We start from the raw sequence: 17,877 nt of genomic DNA on the forward strand, positions 1-17,877 counted from the left end.
TAAGAGGGCCTGGCTTACAATCTCCATTCTAGTTCATCCCAAAGGTATCCCAAACTCACCCAGCCAGGCCTTTATGGACCTTGCTTTGTACACTGGGGTTCAGTCATGCTGGAACAGAAAAGGGCATTCCCCAAACTGTTCACACAAAGTTGGAAGCATGTAATTGTCCAGAATGTTCATGCTAAAGGGGGCCTAGGTCAATCCCTGAAAAACAACCCCAATATGCCTCCTCTTTTAGCGTGGTCTACCGCTTCATGGCTAAGCTGTTGTTGCTCCGAGGTGCTTCCATTTCACAATAATAGCACATAAAGCTGACCAGGGGCAGATCTAGCAGGAGAGAAATTTCACAAACTGACTTGTGGCAAAGGTGACATCCTATGACAGTGGCATGTATGAAGTCACTGAGTTCAGCAGTACGACCCATTCTACTGCCAGTGTTTGTCTATCGAGACTGCAAGGCTATATCTACCTGTTAGGAATGGGTGGATAATATTATCTACATAGCTTTGCAAAAACACACACACATATGCAAAAATTGCATGGCAATATCTTTGAAAGTAAAATCCTCTTAAATGAAGTTGATATCAAATATTTCTCATTTTAAGATTATTTTAGGAATATTATAAAACATTTTAACTTATTTCAGATCTTTTTTTACTTGTTTTAAGTAATTTTATCACGTGAAATTGTCTCAGCATATTGGCAGACAATTTTGCTTAATCCTAACAAATTTTTTGAAACAAGCAAAATTATCTGCCAATATAGTGAGACAGTTTAACTTAAAATAAGTTTAGAACATGTTATTCTTACAACAGTTTTAAACTAAGAAATATTAGATATACTGACTAGATTTAAGTTGACTAAGTTGCCAAGATGTCTTTTTTCTCAGTGTAGAGGTTTATTTCAGGTAAAGAAGAAATAAATCACTTTGCTATTCTCTATTTCTGGCAGCAACATGTAAAACATTTTGACTTGTTTTCTCAAAATATGGTTGGAACTTAGTATCTTGCAATAATGACTTATCATCCCAAAATAACAACTTACTATCTCAAAAGTACTTATTATTTTCTCAAAATAATAATTTTGAGACATAAGGTAAGTATTTTGAGAAATTAAGTAGTTACTTTTGTGAAGAAAATCATTATTATAAAGATATCACAACAATATTTCAAGAATATGTAATTAATTCAAGATATTAAGTCAATATTTCAAGAAATGATAAAAATGTATTTGTCTGTGTTTTGCTCTCAGTTATTTACTGGATCATTAAAACGCAAACAGGTCTCTGTAGTGACAATTTTAGTTAATTTTGAGCAAAACTCAAAAAATGCTAGCCAGTACATGACTAGCAAACACAGCTTTGAACAGTTGTACATACATAAAATCATTTTTATAAAACACAAAACTTGAAAATGTGTGTTTCAGTACTGACATTTCTTAGTGTTACCCTCTGATTTTCAGACTTTGGGACACATTTACTTCAAAACAATGGATCTAACTGTAGGGTGACACTGCAGGGTGTCCATAAAATTGTATTTTCTCAATACAGTCCGATTTCTCAGTGCATGTAAACTCTTACTCTGATTTCTTTCGTATTTCTCAGCTTGCACATGTGTGAAAACAGACTGCTGTACCGGAAATAAGTGAGCAGCATTGCTGTGAGACACAACAAAACACTTTTGGAGTGACACCGAAACCAAATACATGCTTGACGAAATGAAGGATTTAAATATTCTTCATTCTCTAGATGACATATGTTCATATTTTCAGGTAAAGTGGTGCAATTAAAAAAAAAGCCACAGCATGAAGTTTTAGTTTTACACTACATTGCGTTTACGCCACATCATCTTCTGTGAGTTTACTAGCTGGTTGCAAAGCAGAAATCTGATTACTGTCTGACTCATGTAGACCTGGAGTTTCCCATTATTTGATTACTCAAGTTCGGATTACTTACAAAATCTGATTTTTTGCAATTATCATATTATTAGTGCATGTACACGCACTCACTGACGTGATGATGCATGTTTTACAATAGACACTGGCACTAGCTAGAAAAACGAGCACAGCAGGAATTGGCTGAATTATGTTTATTTGATCCAGACCGTGGACATCGTCCTGGTCTCTTTAGCAGCGCTGCTGCAGCGCTAATGAGTGTGTGTGGTTGTATGTGTGTATGAGTGTGTTCAGAGTGGGCGTGAGAAGTGTCAGAACGCAGGTGTGTAGCTGTGCAGTGAGAGTGTTGAGTTGAGTTTGAGTGTGCGCGTGTGTGCTGAGCGTGAGGTCAGGCTGAAGGTTGAGTAGGACACTGCAGAGCCGAGCATCAGGCCAGCCATGTAGGACACAGTCATGGTGTTCCCTGCAAGAATAAACAATAAAATCAGGGTTCATTTCAGCTCAAATGAGCTTCTTCAGTCCTGCACATCTGGGAAAGGAGCACTTCCACCACAGGAACCTTCTCAGGAACTTTTGATACTGAAGGAATCAGTGACGTTCCTGGATCGTAGTTCCAGGAATCTTGGAAATTGCTTTTTTTTTACAGTCCCACTCTTAAAAAGAATGGTTCTTCAAGGGTTCTTTAGTAAAGGGGATGGCTCTATCTAGAACCATGAGTTCTATGTAGAACCATGCATTGCTTATTCATGCTTAAAGGGTTCTTTGCATGGTGAAATGGTTCTTCAGATTGATGGAGAGTGTGTTGTTTATGTTTCTATAGAGAAGCTTTTTGAAAAGGATTCTGTGCAGCACCAAAAAGGGTTCTTTTCTAGTTACAAGAATGTTATCGTTTTCAAAAAGGTTCTATATAGAACCATATACACATTCTCCATCAATCTGAAGAAACATTTCACCATGCAAAGAACGCTTTAAGCATACAAATGGTTTTTTGAGTGTTCATGGTTCTATATAGAACAATTGTCTTTACTAAAGAACCCTTGAAGAACCATCTTTTTAAAGAGTGTAGGTATTAACCAGGTAAGTGTGAGGTCCAAACTCCAAAGTACCAGATAATTATTCAGTATGTTAATAATTTGATTTCAAGTCTGTTTAACTAAAATACACTGAAATGCCAAGCAGGTTCTAGATATCAGTGGAGTACGTATGAAGTACAATTTCCAAAGTGCTGTGTAATTATTTTTGGTAAAATTAAAAAAGTACAAAGATTGTCTAAATTAAATGATGATGTGTCAAGACCGTCTAGCTAAACTACACTGAGATGACAGGTTCTAGCTAATAAACTGATAAAGGACAAAGTAAAATGTATAATAATTATTTGCAGTAACAAAGTTGTAAATGCAAAGATATTCACACTAAATTAAGCTGTAATGTCACATTTATACAGGAACCTATACTGAAACACCTCAGAGTAATGGGTAAGATATAAAGCACAAATTATAAAGATATAAAACACAAATTATAAAGACAGATTCTTGAGGTAAATGAAAAAATGACCCAGTAAAACCACAGTTTCCACTCAGTTTCATTCATAGCAGTGGTCTCCAACCCTGGTCCTGGATAGCTACCTTCCTGCAGAGCCTAGTTTATGGAAGGTAGCTATCCAGGACCAGGGTTGGAGACCACTTGTTCATAGCTAACACATAGATAAGATCCCATCCAAAGGCATCTCCAAACATACCGTGGTATCTGTATTTAATTTCACTTACATGGTCACCAAATTCTGGAACGCACTGCATGATTTTTTAAGCATCATTCAATGTAAAACCACCTAGATGTTAAACAGTGCTGCTAACTTGGTTAGCATTAGCTTAGCTACCATGATAACAGCCCTGCTCATTTATAAAGAGTCAGAGTCAACTCGGAATGAAAAAATCACCCAAAAATGTCATTGTGTGTAGGTAAATTGGGAATTTACCACATGCAAAATGAATATGATGCAATAACTATGTTGTTTAGCTTGTTATTTTAAGTAAAGATGATATTTTTCGCAGTTTGGTGGTGAACACAGCTCGGCTAACTTAAACCAGTTAAGATGGCTAAGGTGGTTGACCGGGGGGGTCAATTCACTCAGTTTAGACAGATAACTTAAGCCCAAAGTCAAGCCTGTCCAATAGGGCATGAGCTGAGGGACATTCCTACTGGACAGTCCTCAGTGTTGACGCTTGAGTTATCTGGCTAAAGTACAAGTCTTTCTTGGTGAAATACCACCAGCTAAACCATCAAATGAAAACATTCCCTATGTTGGTCAACCAGCTGAACTTAGACAGCTTGTTGACCAGCATAGGCTACCATCAAACCAGCTAGTATCAAAAGCTGGTGTCAGCTTAGGACTTTTCAGCAGGGAACTCAAAACTGGAACTAATTCAGCAACTGTGCAGTTCTTGTACAAGTTCTTCTAGAACTTTTTAGCTCCTCAAAAGGTTTAGAACCTTGATGGAAATACGCCTAGAGTCTCTTCATCTGTCTCTCAGCTCACCTGCCAGCTCTCTTTGTTGTGGTGGCACTTTGCCCGCAGCCTGGATCATGGGCACAGAGCCCAGGTAGCCGTTGCTGATGCCCAGCAGTAGGGAGAGGGCACAAGGCCAGGCCGGGTGAGCCAGCAGGGGGCGCTGTGATGGAGACACGCACATCACAAACAGGGGCAGGAAGAGGACACGAACGCAAGAACACACCAGCAGCTGCACACCACCCCATTCATATGGGCAAGCAGCCAGGATCTGACAGAGACAAGAAAAGGACATTGATTAGGGACGAACATCTGTCGGGTAAAAGTCTCACATTGTGTCTCACATTTCAGGAAAACTTCAGTTTTAGTCTTTTTAGACTGATACATTTAAGTATATTACTGTAAATTTAAGTCCAATAGGACAAGGTTTCTTAACCTTTTAACCTTGGTGTTCAAAAGGATATAGATGAACCAACACTTTATTTTAATACCCACACAGTAGAAACCCAGCAAGATAATATTCTAGAGACATAAAAAAACATGAACATGCTTTTTTTCTTCTGAAACAAAGTGTCATTGATGTGAAGCACCAAAAGCTGTTTGAATGCTAATAGTACTGTTATGGACAATATTCAACCTGCTAAACATGAGTGAGTGAGTGACTTACAAGCTAAGTCCATGAGGTGCTTCGCATCTACAGACTAAAAGAATAAATCAATAAAACCAAATAGAATGACACTATTTAGCTGCTTTTCAAACCCTCAGCTACATTGTTAGCTACTGTTAAGGTCTTAATCACATATTACTTCATCTTAAACTGATCTTAAAGTGATCAACTAGCTAGCTAACTAGCCACAACCTCTAATCAATAACCAACGCTGGCATAGTCAACCAGCCTAGTTAGTTACATAGCTAGTGGTGTTAACAATGTGTAATATCAGAGTTTTATACAGTTGCAGCAGAACATAACATTCATTTACAGTACATCACAGTATTATGGGCAGTGGTTATTTTATCCATTGTTTTTGTAGCTGGAAATCTAGTAGATGCTGGTGCACGAAAGCGCAAAGCCCACCAGATGGACTGGTTTTTGAGTGTCAGCAGTTTTACGGTCTTTGATGCGCGTAGCAGATTCTAACTTGCGTGATTACTGGTGCTCACTTTTTAAATTTGGGATGTAGGAAACAAGACATCTCAGTGAGAACATATGGGAGCATGATGTATATCTTTGGTATAGACAAACCTGAATACACTAAAAAGGCTTTAATTAAAAGTACAATCTAAAAAGTTCAATGGAAAACGAATATTGATGTGGATGGCATAATGTGTGCCCCTACCACTGTGGTTATCACCAGTGGTTAAAATGAGATTTCTGAGGTGGGGGATAATTATATGGAGTTCTCAACACTGATATCGTGAAAATGTGATTAAAATTTCCATCTTAATGGCTTAATTAAGTCAATACATTTTAGGACAAAATTCTTTAAAATCACTTTTGATTTGACAGGATAAATAATGGCAAATAATCTAGGCTACTTAAAAGCATTATATGACTCACACATTCATTTATACTGGCATTTAGTTAAGCATCAGACAAACAGCAGAAAATATTGAATATGTACTTATTCAACTGTGAAAATTGGTACAAGATATGAGCTAAGCATGCCAACTAATGTGCCCCCTCATGTAGTAACAAAAAAAACAACAACTTTTTGATGGGTGTTCATCAAAAATCTGTCTAAAAAGTCTGTTTTCAGCCAGTACGATTTATCATATTGGATAATTAAGCAGCTTTTATGAAGACTGCATTGGAAACAATTTGCATTTCCATTTATTTCAACTCCTGAAGCTCAGGCCCAGTTGCAATTCACACCAAACAAAGGTGCCAGAGCTCTTTGGTTGGCACCGATTCACATTCTGGCCATGGCTGAGCTACTGCTGAGCGAGTGACCTTTGAGCAGCCCACGCTCTCACCTTGCCCACAAAGTCGGCCATGTTGAACAGCGCCATGGTGAGGATGGGCAGCCACTCTCCAAGCGTGTCGTTCTGCAGCTCGGACTCCAGCCCCGGGAACAGACACAGCGTAATGAAGTACGTCACGGAGATGGACAGCATGTAGGGCCAGATCACACGAGCAACCGCACACCTCCGCACCATCACATCTAACAGAGAGAGAACATATACGCTGTCCACATTCTCACACCTTCAGTGTTTAATCCCTTAACTGCTCAGACAAATTACATAATAAGGTTTTAAGTACTTACACTAACAACAGATCAAACTGTCTGAGTTACTCTTATCAATGTGAGGAATGGAAGGATGGACCCCCAGTGGCTCTTGGCTATTTAAGGGGTTCAATCCACATTTTCTACATTTGGACTTGGACCAAATAAACCAAAAATTTCTGCATGATCCCTTTAATGCTGACGAAAAACAGTTCATTATTTTCATGCATTTAATACTATTTAATTAATTAAATTAAGCGATCTCTAAATGCTGTTATTATGTCTAAACCCAATGCACGAAAGCAGTGATAATCTTGCCTGTTCTTTTGTATTACTTTGCTTGCTAAAAAAATAAATATTAACATTTTTCTTGTGAACTACCACTTTCTAATTACCACTTTCAGCAAGCAAACTAATGCACAAGAACTGGTAGTATTATGGCTGCTCTGATGCACCACTAGGGCGCACTGTTTATCAAATTAAAAGTCAACAAACTCTTAAAATGTAAGAACAGGTAAAGATGCTGAAGTCATGGAGTGAAGACTTTGAAATATGGGGCCATGTTACAGAAAATTCTCAAGTTTGAGATCTGCTTTGTTGTCATGGCAACTTCAGTTAAGACTGAAGTTAGGACAGAAGCCATTACAGAACAACAGTTCTTATGTCTATAATCTTATTTCCAGATGAGAAAACGGTTTTACAGAAACATCCTAAGTTGCCAAAATATCCTAAATATTTTCTTAACTTTAAGATAAACCCAGAGTGTCTTACCTTCTGTTTTAACTGTCTCTTTCTATTGTTTTATGCAGTGAGAGGCAGCACAGGTTACTACAACCAGCATAATGACGCTACATTTATCTACACTGAAAACGGTGCTTTGACTTGTGATTGTTTTTCTAACAGCGTTTAAAAGCCCCAGACGCTGCAGACTCCATCTCCACTGCCCCCCCCTTATTACCTTCGTGTGTTATTGTTGATGTAAACTCGTCAGATAAAATATCACAGTGATGGTGGTGAATACTGAGGAGACAGAGCTGAACGTGTGTCCGCGACTCTGTGATAAACACACAAAGCGTGGCCACAACATTATTAAACTTCAGTTTATCGCGATTTAGTTTTATTCGACCTTGTTTACTTCAGTAACGGTAGCTAACGTTAGCTGTCTGGCTAACTAGCTTGATTACGTGTTTATGTTTCAGCTGTGCGCTTATGGTCGGTTGCTAGGTAACAGACACGACAGTTGATTGTCGACTTCAATCGAGTAAGTTAAGATTTCCTAACGTAAGATAAGATGCTATAAGATAAGATAAGATTCTTAGATTAAGATCAGATTTGCTTCTGTAATACAAATTTGTGAAATGTCTTATCTTGACCTGTCAGATCTTAAGTTAATATATATATTATAGATATTAATATTAATAATTTTCTGTAATACGGCCCCAGGTTCCTAATTACAAGTTAATATTTTTTGTAAAGGCCAAACCATCTAATCAAAGCAGGTTACAAATTAAACACTAGATGTGTTAATTATCTTTTATCCCAGAGTAATTTAGGAAGATCTTACTGATGATGGTGACACTGATGATGACGATGGTCTCACCTTTGACACTGGTCCACGTCCTCTTGGCTTTAGGTTTGGGAACATCAAATCTGACATATGTTCCATCACTGTTTAAGATGTTAGGAGCATCAGCCTCTCCAGGAGCACTTGAGAGAGGACCGTCCTAGATACACAGAGACAGAGGTCAATTATAGGTTCTCTTTAATCAATGACCACATAATAACAACTTAAGACCACCATGGTCCACCCATTTGGAGTTACAGTTCACTCATTCTGAGTTATGGTCCACCCATTTGGAGTTACGGTCTACCCATTTGGAGTTATGGTCCATTCATCTGGAGTTACGGTCCAGCCATTTGGAGTTATGGTCCACCCATCTGGAGCTATTTTCCACCCATTTGGAGTTATGGTCCACCCATCTGGAGCTATTTTCCACCCAATTGGAGTTATGGTCCACCCATCTGGAGCTATTTTCCACCCATTTGGAGTTATGGTCCACCCATTTGGAGCTATGATCCACCCATATGGAGTTACAGTCCACCCATTTAAAGCTATGGTCCACCCATTTGAAGCTATGGCTATGGTCTACCCATTTGGAGCTATGATCCAGCCATTTGAAGCTATGGTCCACCCGTTTGGAGCTATGGTCTACCAAACTGGATTATGGACCACCCATTTGGAGCTATGTCCACCCATTTAGTGGTATGTTCTACCCATTTGTTGCTATGATCCACCCATTCGGAATTACAGTCCACCCATTTGGAGCTATGATCCAGCCATTTGAAGCTATGGTCCACCCGTTGGAGCAATGGTCTACCCAATTGGAATTATGGGCCACCTATTTGGAGCAACGGTCCAGTCATTTGAAGCTACAGTCCTCCCATCTGGAGCTACTGTCCCATTTGGAACTATGGTCCACTGATTTGAAGCTATGGTCCACCTATTTGGTGCTATAGTCCACCCATCTGGTGCTATGGTCCACCCATTTGGAGCTATGGTCCACTCATTTGGTGCTATGGTCCACCCATTTGGAGCTATGGTCCACCCATTTGGTGCTATGGTCCACCCATTTGGAGCTATGGTCCACCCATTTGGTGCTATGGTCCACCCATTTGGAGCTATTTTCCACCCAATTGGAGTTATGGTCCACCCATCTGGAGCTATTTTCCACCCATTTGGAGTTATGGTCCACCCATTTGGAGCTATGGTCTAGCTATTTTGTGCTATAGTCCACCCATTTGGAGCTATGATCCACCCATATGGAGTTACAGTCCACCCATTTAAAGCTATGGTCCACCCATTTGAAGCTATGGTCTACCCATTTGGAGCTATGATCCAGCCATTTGAAGCTATGGTCCACCCGTTTGGAGCTATGGTCTACCAAACTAGATTATGGACCACCCATTTGGAGCTATGTCCACCCATTTAGTGGTATGTTCTACCCATTTGTTGCTATGATCCACCCATTCGGAATTACAGTCCACCCATTTGGAGCTATGATCCAGCCATTTGAAGCTATGGTCTACCCGTTGGAGCAATGGTCTACCCAATTGGAATTATGGGCCACCTATTTGGAGCAACGGTCCAGTCATTTGAAGCTACAGTCCTCCCATCTGGAGCTACTGTCCCATTTGGAACTATGGTCCACTGATTTGAAGCTATGGTCCACCTATTTGGTGCTATAGTCCACCCATCTGGTGCTATGGTCCACCCATTTGGAGCTATGGTCCACTCATTTGGTGCTATGGTCCACCCATTTGGAGTTATGGTCCACCCATTTGGTGCTATGGTCCACCCATTTGGTGCTATGGTCCACCCATTTGGAGCTATGGTCCACCCATTTGGTGCTATGGTCCACCCATTTGGAGTTATGGTCCAGCCATTTGGTGCTATGATCCACCCATTTGGAGCTATGGTCCACCCATTTGGTGCTATGGTCCACCCTTTTGGTGCTATGGTCCACCCATTTCGTGCTATGATCCACCCTTTTGGTGCTATGGTCCACCCTTTTGGTGCTATGGTCCACCCATTTTGTGCTATGATCCACCCTTTTGGTGCTATGGTCCACCCATTTTGTGCTATGATCCACCCTTTTGGTGCTATGGTCCACCCATTTTGTGCTATGATCCACCCTTTTGGTGCTATGGTCCACCCTTTCGGTGCTATGTTCCACTTATTTGGAGCAACGGTCCACCCATTTGGAGGTTTTATGCAGTATTTATCTTTATGTTATGTATATATGTATGATAACGTTACCTCGTCTTCTGTACTGATGTCACGGTGTATCTGATATCTGCTTCTCTGCTGCTGTGCTGGTGCCACGATCAGACCTTTGACCCAAGTGTCTCCATGGCGAGCCCGGTTGGTGTGATAATGGACGAAGCGTGTCCGCCGCACCAGCATGTGCAACAGGAAGCAGAGGGTCTCCATGGAAACAGAGAAGAGGAAAAAAACAATAGTGTTGTTCTTTTCATTCTCCACCAGCAGCTTAGTGAAGATCCGGCTCAGAGAGACAATCACTCCCGCTGTGCCTGGGCAAGTAAACAAATAAACAATAACAAAAACAGCAACAACCAGGAATCCAGGAATCACATCTAAACACACTGTTTAATCGGCAGCATTAATGAGCAAATAAATTATGAGCTGTAAAAAAGAGAATAGAAAATCCATCATGCAAAATTCAACTGAAATTCAGTACATTTTATTTACTTTATTCTATTTTATTATTATTTATTGTTGCTGTAGTAGCAAAAGTTTCAGCTCACTCTCTCCTGTCATCACACCCTGGGTGTACCGCTTCGGCAGCATCCCTGTGTATCCATAGAAACTAGACTGCTGCACTGCAGAGGTCAAAATAGGAATATTTAGGTCTCAATAAATTTAAATTTAAACACTATACTGTATATACAGTGATCAGCCATAACATTGAAACCACTTCCTTTTTCTACATTCATTGTCTGTTTTATCAGCTCCTTTTACCATATCGTTTCACTTTGTAGTTCTACAGTTACAGACTGTAGTCCATCTGTTTCTCTGCATACTGTCCACTGTTCTTCAATGGTCAGGACCCCCACAGAACCAACAAGGATTATTTAGTTGGTGGACCATTCTCAGCACTGCAGTAACACTAACGTGGTGGTGGTGTGTTAGTGAGTGTTGCGCTGGTGCGAGTGGATCAGACACAGCAGTGCTGCTGTGCAACACACACTAACACACCACCACCACATCAGTTACATCATTACTGCCTTGCTGAGAATGACTCACCACCCAGATAGTACCTGCTCTGTGAGGGTCCATGGGGGTCCTGACCACTGAAGAACAGGGTGAAAGGGGGCTAACAAAGTATGCAGAGAAACAGATGGACTACAGTCTGTAATTGTAGAACTACAAAGTGCTCCTATATAGTAAGTGGAGCTGATAAAATGGACAATGAGCATAGAAACTCATAATGTTATGCCTGATTGGTGTGTATATATATATATATACATATATATGTGTGTGTGTGTGTGTGTGTGTGTGTGTGTGCTACAACCTGTACATCCAAAGGCAACGATGGCAACTGCAGCAAGAGTTACAGCGTAGGACTGCCGGGAGTTGAACACTTCTAGCCAAACATCAAACACGCTCACAAACACCAGAGGACCCAGTGCAAAGAGATATCCTACACACACACACACACACACACACACACACACACACACACACACACACGCGCACACACACACACACACACACACACACACGGCAAAATGTCAAACATCAGAAGTTATTCTACAAATACAGGCAGAAAAATGCCAAAGGACTGGAGGTAATTCCAAACACATTAAGCAAAGCTAATAACACATAGAAGCTCATACTGTTTGTGAACGGGCGTATTATTTAATATTATTCAACATTATTGAATATTATTTAGGAACACATTGTTTTGTATGTGTTTGTGCGTCCTTACCAACACTGATGCGTGTGTGTAGACTCAGTCTCTCCACCAGAGCATTGTTCAGGATGACAGCACCGAGAGCCACCAGTATATACGTCAAACTCATATCAAACACAATAGAGGAGCCTGAGAGAGAGAGAGGCACCAAGAGACCCCCAGTAAGAGAGAGAGAGCAGTATACATACGTATAACGCAGTCAACCAGGCTAAACATGTTTGGTGTCTGAAGTTTAACTCTTTAGTTCTGCACTGGAGCTACGAGGCTAATTTAGCTAACAAATGTTTCAGATCTTCAAACTAAACTTTACATAAGACAAAGACAACGTAACGGTGTAGAACCCTGACCAAAACTGCCCTGCCTACACAAGTTCCTCCAAGAGAACAGTAATGACTCATCCAGGAAGTCAGAAACAAACCCAGACAAACGTCTAAGGAGCCACGGGCCACACTGACCTCAGATAAGGTCAGCAACAATTGCATCCATGGAAGATTTGCAAGACAACAACCAAAGCTAATCAAGAGGGAACATAAAGGTTCATCTCACACTTGGCAAAAAAAACACCTTTTGGAATAATGCTTTATCGACTGTTGATTCAAAAGTGGAACTTTTTAGAAGATAAGGCTCCTGTTAAATCTGGTGTAAAACTAACACAGCATTCTACATTAAGAACATCCTACCAACAGTGAAACATGGTGGTGGTAGTGTGAAGCTGTGCTTCAGGGCATGGGTAATTTGCCACACTTTACTAAACCGTGAATTCTGCTCTTCACCAGAAACTCCTGCAGGAGAACGTCTGGTCAACAGTCTGTGCAACTAAGTTATGCAGCAAGACAAGCACAAGAGTAAGTACGTCTCTCAACAAATCAAAAGAAACAAAGTTAAAGTTTTGGAGTGATCTAAAGTCTTGATCCACCCCTCAAACTCCACTGAGATGCTGTAACAGGACCCTAAATGGGCAGTTCATGTTCAAAAGCCATCCACTGTGTCTGAATTAAAGCAATTCTGCAAAGACGAGTGGGCCAAATTTCCTCCAAATCAATATGAAAGGCTTTTTTTAGCCCCCATCCGGTCATTCTCCTTTTTGTCAGAGATATGCAGAGAATGTTGATTGTATGTTAACTACGGAAAATCAGTAAAAGGTTATTAACAAAGTCAGTCAGTAAAACTACAAGGTAAGTGAGTCTAATAAAGTGGCCAGTGAGTAAAAATACATGGGAGGTGTTTCTTATAAAGTAGCCAGTGAGTAAGAATACATGGTAGGTGTTTCTAATAAAGTGACCAGTGAGTGGAAGTACAAAGTAGGTGTTTCTAATAAAGTGGCCAGTGATGGGAGTACAAAGTAGGTGTTTCTAATAAAGTGACCAGTGAGTAGAAGTACAAAGTAGGTATTTCTAATAGTGTCCAGTGAATGGAAGTACAAGGTGGGTGTTTCTAATAAAGTGGCCAGTGACCGGATGTACAAGAAAGACAGTGCTTATGATTATGGTCGTACCATACCAGCAAATTTGCGATGGAGGTAGTCCACATCCGTAATGAAGCTATTGTACGGTAGCAGGAATCCCACACCGGCCAATAGCATTGCAAAGTAGATACCATGGTAACGGTCATCAGGTACTGGCTCCTCTGAGGCTGCACAGGAAATATCAGTTAATTGAATCAACACATATTCAAGTCTTGGCTGGTTCAGCAAAGTACTGAAACCCAGTTTTTGTCCCCCTTTGCTGCAGTGACAGCCTCTACTCTTCTGGGAAGGATTTACACTAGATGTTGGAACATTGCTGTGAGGATTTGATTGCATTCAGCCCTAATAGCATTAGTGAGCTTTAGTGCCGGATGATTAGTTCTGGATCACAACACAACAAAGGTATTGGATGGAGCTCCATCAAGCCAGACGATGCAGTTTCACTGCTCCACAGTTCAATACTAGGGGCTTCAGACCCGTCTAGCTAACGCCTGGCATTAGGTGCATTTCAGGTCAAACCACTCTGGATGACTTTGTTTACATCTCACCCACTGAATTATGCAAATATTTGAAAAACAGAATCTCTGTCTAACAAAGCACACTGCTTGCCATATTCGGTTGCTGTTTTTTGCATCATGCCTAACATCATCCCTTATATGAGGTCACTGTAGATCAAAGCCCCTCATGTCTTGTAGTAGTAGTGGGGGTATACCTGCTGAAATTCTTCCTCAGGTTTGAGCATTGTCATAACGTATGCCACAAATATATGCTAATAATGCAACATACAAACAGTGCACACCATGCTAACGTTAGACCGTTTAACTGAGTGGCTGAGTCAGGGATGTTTCTGTCATGTTTCAAATGAAAACGAGAACTCAGTAGTCCCTCCATCACCTCACTCTGTTTAGTCTGTTTTATCTGAAGTATACCACTTTGCTTTTGAGGCAGCAGACATAAAGAAATGGCCAGCCTTCTGGGGTTAGCCTCAGCCTGACATGGACACCAGACCAACTGGCATGCTTTGGTTTCCTCTCATACTGCCTGAGAAGTCATCAGCTGCATCAAACAATGGCACAGTAAAGAGACCTTGTGTGCTAAACAAGCTGTGGACTAGCTGTTACTGATAGCTGTATAACTGTAATATCTTCCAAATTCCAGTGGTGTCTATATATATATATTGGGACACCTCTCTTACTCATTGTATTCAGGTCTTTCATTCAGTCCCATTGCCACAAGTGTATAACATCAAGCACCTAGCCATGCAGTCTTTCTTATAAAGTAGCCAGTGAGTAAGAATACATGGTAGGTGTTTCTGATAAAGTGACCAGTGAGTGGAAGTACAAAGTAGGTGTTTCTAATAAAGTGGGCAGTGATGGGAGTACAAAGCGGGTATTTCTAATGAAGTGGCCAGTGATGGGAGTATAAGATTGGTATTTCTAATAGTGTCCAGTGAATGGAAGTACAAGGTAGGTGTTTCTAATAAAGTGGCATGTTTGTGAAAAAAATTGTGAAAAAATGAAAAACGTTCTAAATGCCACCATTCACGAAACTTCTTTTCTCCTAGACATTTCATAATCAACTGTGAGTGGTATTATCAAAAACATGGAAGCGTTTAGGAACCACAGCAACTCAGCCATGAAGTGTCAGACCATGTAAAGTTACAGAGCGGTTCGCCGAGTGCTGAGGAGCATAGTGCATAAAAGTCTCCAACACTCTGCTGATGAATGACTGCAGAGTTCAAACCTCCTCTGGCTTTAATATCAGCACAAAAATCTGTCAGTCTGATGGACGAGTCTGGGTTTGACGAATGCCAGGAGAACATTACCTGCCTGACTGCATTGTGCCAACTGTAAAGTTTGGTGGAGGAGGGATGATGCTATGGGGTTGTTTTTCAGTGGTTGGCTTAGACCCTTTTGTTCCTGTGAAGGGAAATCTTAATGCTTCAGCACCAAGACATTTGGACAACTGTACATTTCCAACTTTGTGGGAACAGTTTGGGGAAGAAGCTTTTCTGTTCCAGCATGACTGAGCCCCAGTGCACAAAGCAGCTCCATAAAGACATGACTGGGTGAGTTTGGTGTGGAAGAACTTGACTGGCACTCAGAGAACCCTGACCTCAACCCCATCGAACACCTTTGGGATGAACTAGAACGGAGATTGTGAGCCAGGTCCTCTCGTCCAACATCAGTGTCTAACCTCACAAATGCTCTTCTGGATGAATGGACAAAAATTCCCACAGACACTCCAAAATCTTGTAGAAAGATTCCAAGAAAAGGGGAAGCTGTTCTAGCTGCGAAGTTGGGACCAACTCCATACTAATGCCTATGGATTTAGAATGGGATGTCATAAAAGCTCCTGTAGGTGTGATGTATATATACATACTAAACTGCCCACTGCTGGTTTATTACTTTACTATTTCCAACACAGTCCTACCTTGCGTTCTGTGTATACTCTCTCTCTCTCTCGTGTCTTCGTCTGCTAGTTTGCTGAAGGTGAGATTTGATATGACGCCCCTCTCTCCTCTCTGCCCCAGTCTGCTCCACTCCTCCGAGTACATCCCTATGAAGGGCACTAACAGAGAGACGGCCTGAGAGCACTGTATTATCCTCCGTATCTGTGTCCAGTGTAGTGGTGGTAAATCATTGGACAGAAATATAGCACTGCGATATTTCAAGGCGATTTTTACAATCCACGCTGTGCAGAGAGATCAGGCTTGGGAACAATTAGGTACAGACAAACTGCACCAGCAAAGCAGCTCAAAAAGTATACGATTTAAGATGAAACTGAAAGTCAAATCAAACAATTGGTATCAGAACTGTTTGAGAACGGAAATCAATCATTGTACTTTAGATCAAATCAATCATTGTACCACTTCAAATAAAACTGTTTGAAAACAATAAAATATATATATTATATATATATATATATATATATATATATAAATATATAAATGTAAAGTCAAACTTTTGAAGAACAGGGTGACAAAGTATACAGAGAAACAGATGGACTACAGTCTGTAATTATAGAACTACAGAGTGAAACTGTATGATCAGTGCAGCTGATAAAATGGACAAAGAGTGTAGATACCAGGAGGTGGTTTAAATGTTATGGCTGATCAGTGCATATATATATATATATATATATACACATACATAGTGAGACCCATATTATTATGCACAGTTCTGTTTAAAACACCTCAATATCAGCTCTATAATATCATTTCTGCATTACAGTACAGCTGGGGTCAAAGGTGAAGGTCACCTGCCTAACAATAAGCAAAAATGAGAATAAATTTCTCTCACATCCAAAACTGGATTTGTATGTCCAGTCACTGTTATTACTGCTCTGCGCTATGAAAACATACAATATCCATCAGTATATATATAAAATATATATATATAAACTGAACATACAGACTAAACTCTGTGTAAATAACTAGCTTGATCCTGAATAAACTGCACTGATCATCCTCTCACAGTTCTCCATGAAAACCCGTCTGAGAGGATCAGAGCTGTGACTGACTGATAGAGTCTCATTGATAAACAACAGGTCTCTCACCTCAGAGCCGCTGATCAACCCGCACCGCTCTGCAAACACCGAGAACAACGACGATGATGCAGCCTTTCTCCTCCACTGTGGAGCAACCTGTGTGGATTTTCCCGCTCTCTCTCTCTCTCTCTCTCTCTCTTTCTCTCTCTCTCTCTCTCTCTCTCTCTCCTCTCAATCACCCTCTCACTCTCTCTCTCAGCTACGCGCCTCGCTCTCCCTCTCTCTCTCTCTCCTCTCAATCACCCTCTCACTCTCTCTCTCAGCTACGCGCCTTGCTCTCCCTCTCTCTCTCTCTTTCTCTATCTCTCCCACTCTCTCACTCTCTCTCTCTCAGCCACACGCCTCTCTCTCCTCTCTCTCTCACGACTCTGAGGGCTTAAAGGGAACTCATCGTGTAGAAAGGCTTTTTTTAGAAACAGTTAGATGTGGTGTGTGAATACAAAGCATCCTCAGTTTCTATGTCCATTTATTGAATACTAATTTATAAAATTGCCTTTTTCAAAGCTCATTTTTGTGGTGCCTCCAAAACTGACTCATTCACACGCCTCTATCTATTCAGTATGCAGCGGTTTAACACTCATGCTGACGTTATAAGGGGTGTTTCATCCTGGACGTTTTTTTTTATTATTTATTTATTTTTTGAATGAGGCACAATACAGACTAGCCATTGAGAACAGAGCTCAATAAGCTCATTTACATATATCACTCTTAAAGGTACAATAATAAATATAACCTGTTTATTTA

The 17,877-nt window shown here is 40.6% G+C and overlaps 1 protein-coding gene across 1 annotated transcript; it reads right to left on the reverse strand.

Moving 5' to 3' along the window:
• Positions 1–2,072: 2,072 nt before the first annotated feature.
• si:ch211-160d14.6 (equilibrative nucleoside transporter 4) lies at positions 2,073–17,294 on the reverse strand. The gene is made up of 11 exons (XM_036557838.1): positions 17,143–17,294; positions 16,018–16,155; positions 13,620–13,751; positions 12,135–12,248; positions 11,718–11,846; positions 10,951–11,025; positions 10,442–10,716; positions 8,225–8,348; positions 6,374–6,561; positions 4,430–4,670; positions 2,073–2,356 (listed from the first exon to the last, which is right to left on the reverse strand). Exons 2-11 carry the CDS (start codon positions 16,139–16,141, stop codon positions 2,205–2,207), a joined length of 1,554 nt encoding a protein of 517 aa, XP_036413731.1. The 5' UTR covers positions 16,142–16,155; positions 17,143–17,294; the 3' UTR covers positions 2,073–2,204.
• Between the last annotated feature and the right edge of the window lie 583 nt (positions 17,295–17,877).

This window comes from Colossoma macropomum, unplaced genomic scaffold (genome assembly GCF_904425465.1).
Source record: "Colossoma macropomum unplaced genomic scaffold, Colossoma_macropomum, whole genome shotgun sequence".
NCBI classification, from domain to species: domain Eukaryota; kingdom Metazoa; phylum Chordata; class Actinopteri; order Characiformes; family Serrasalmidae; genus Colossoma; species Colossoma macropomum.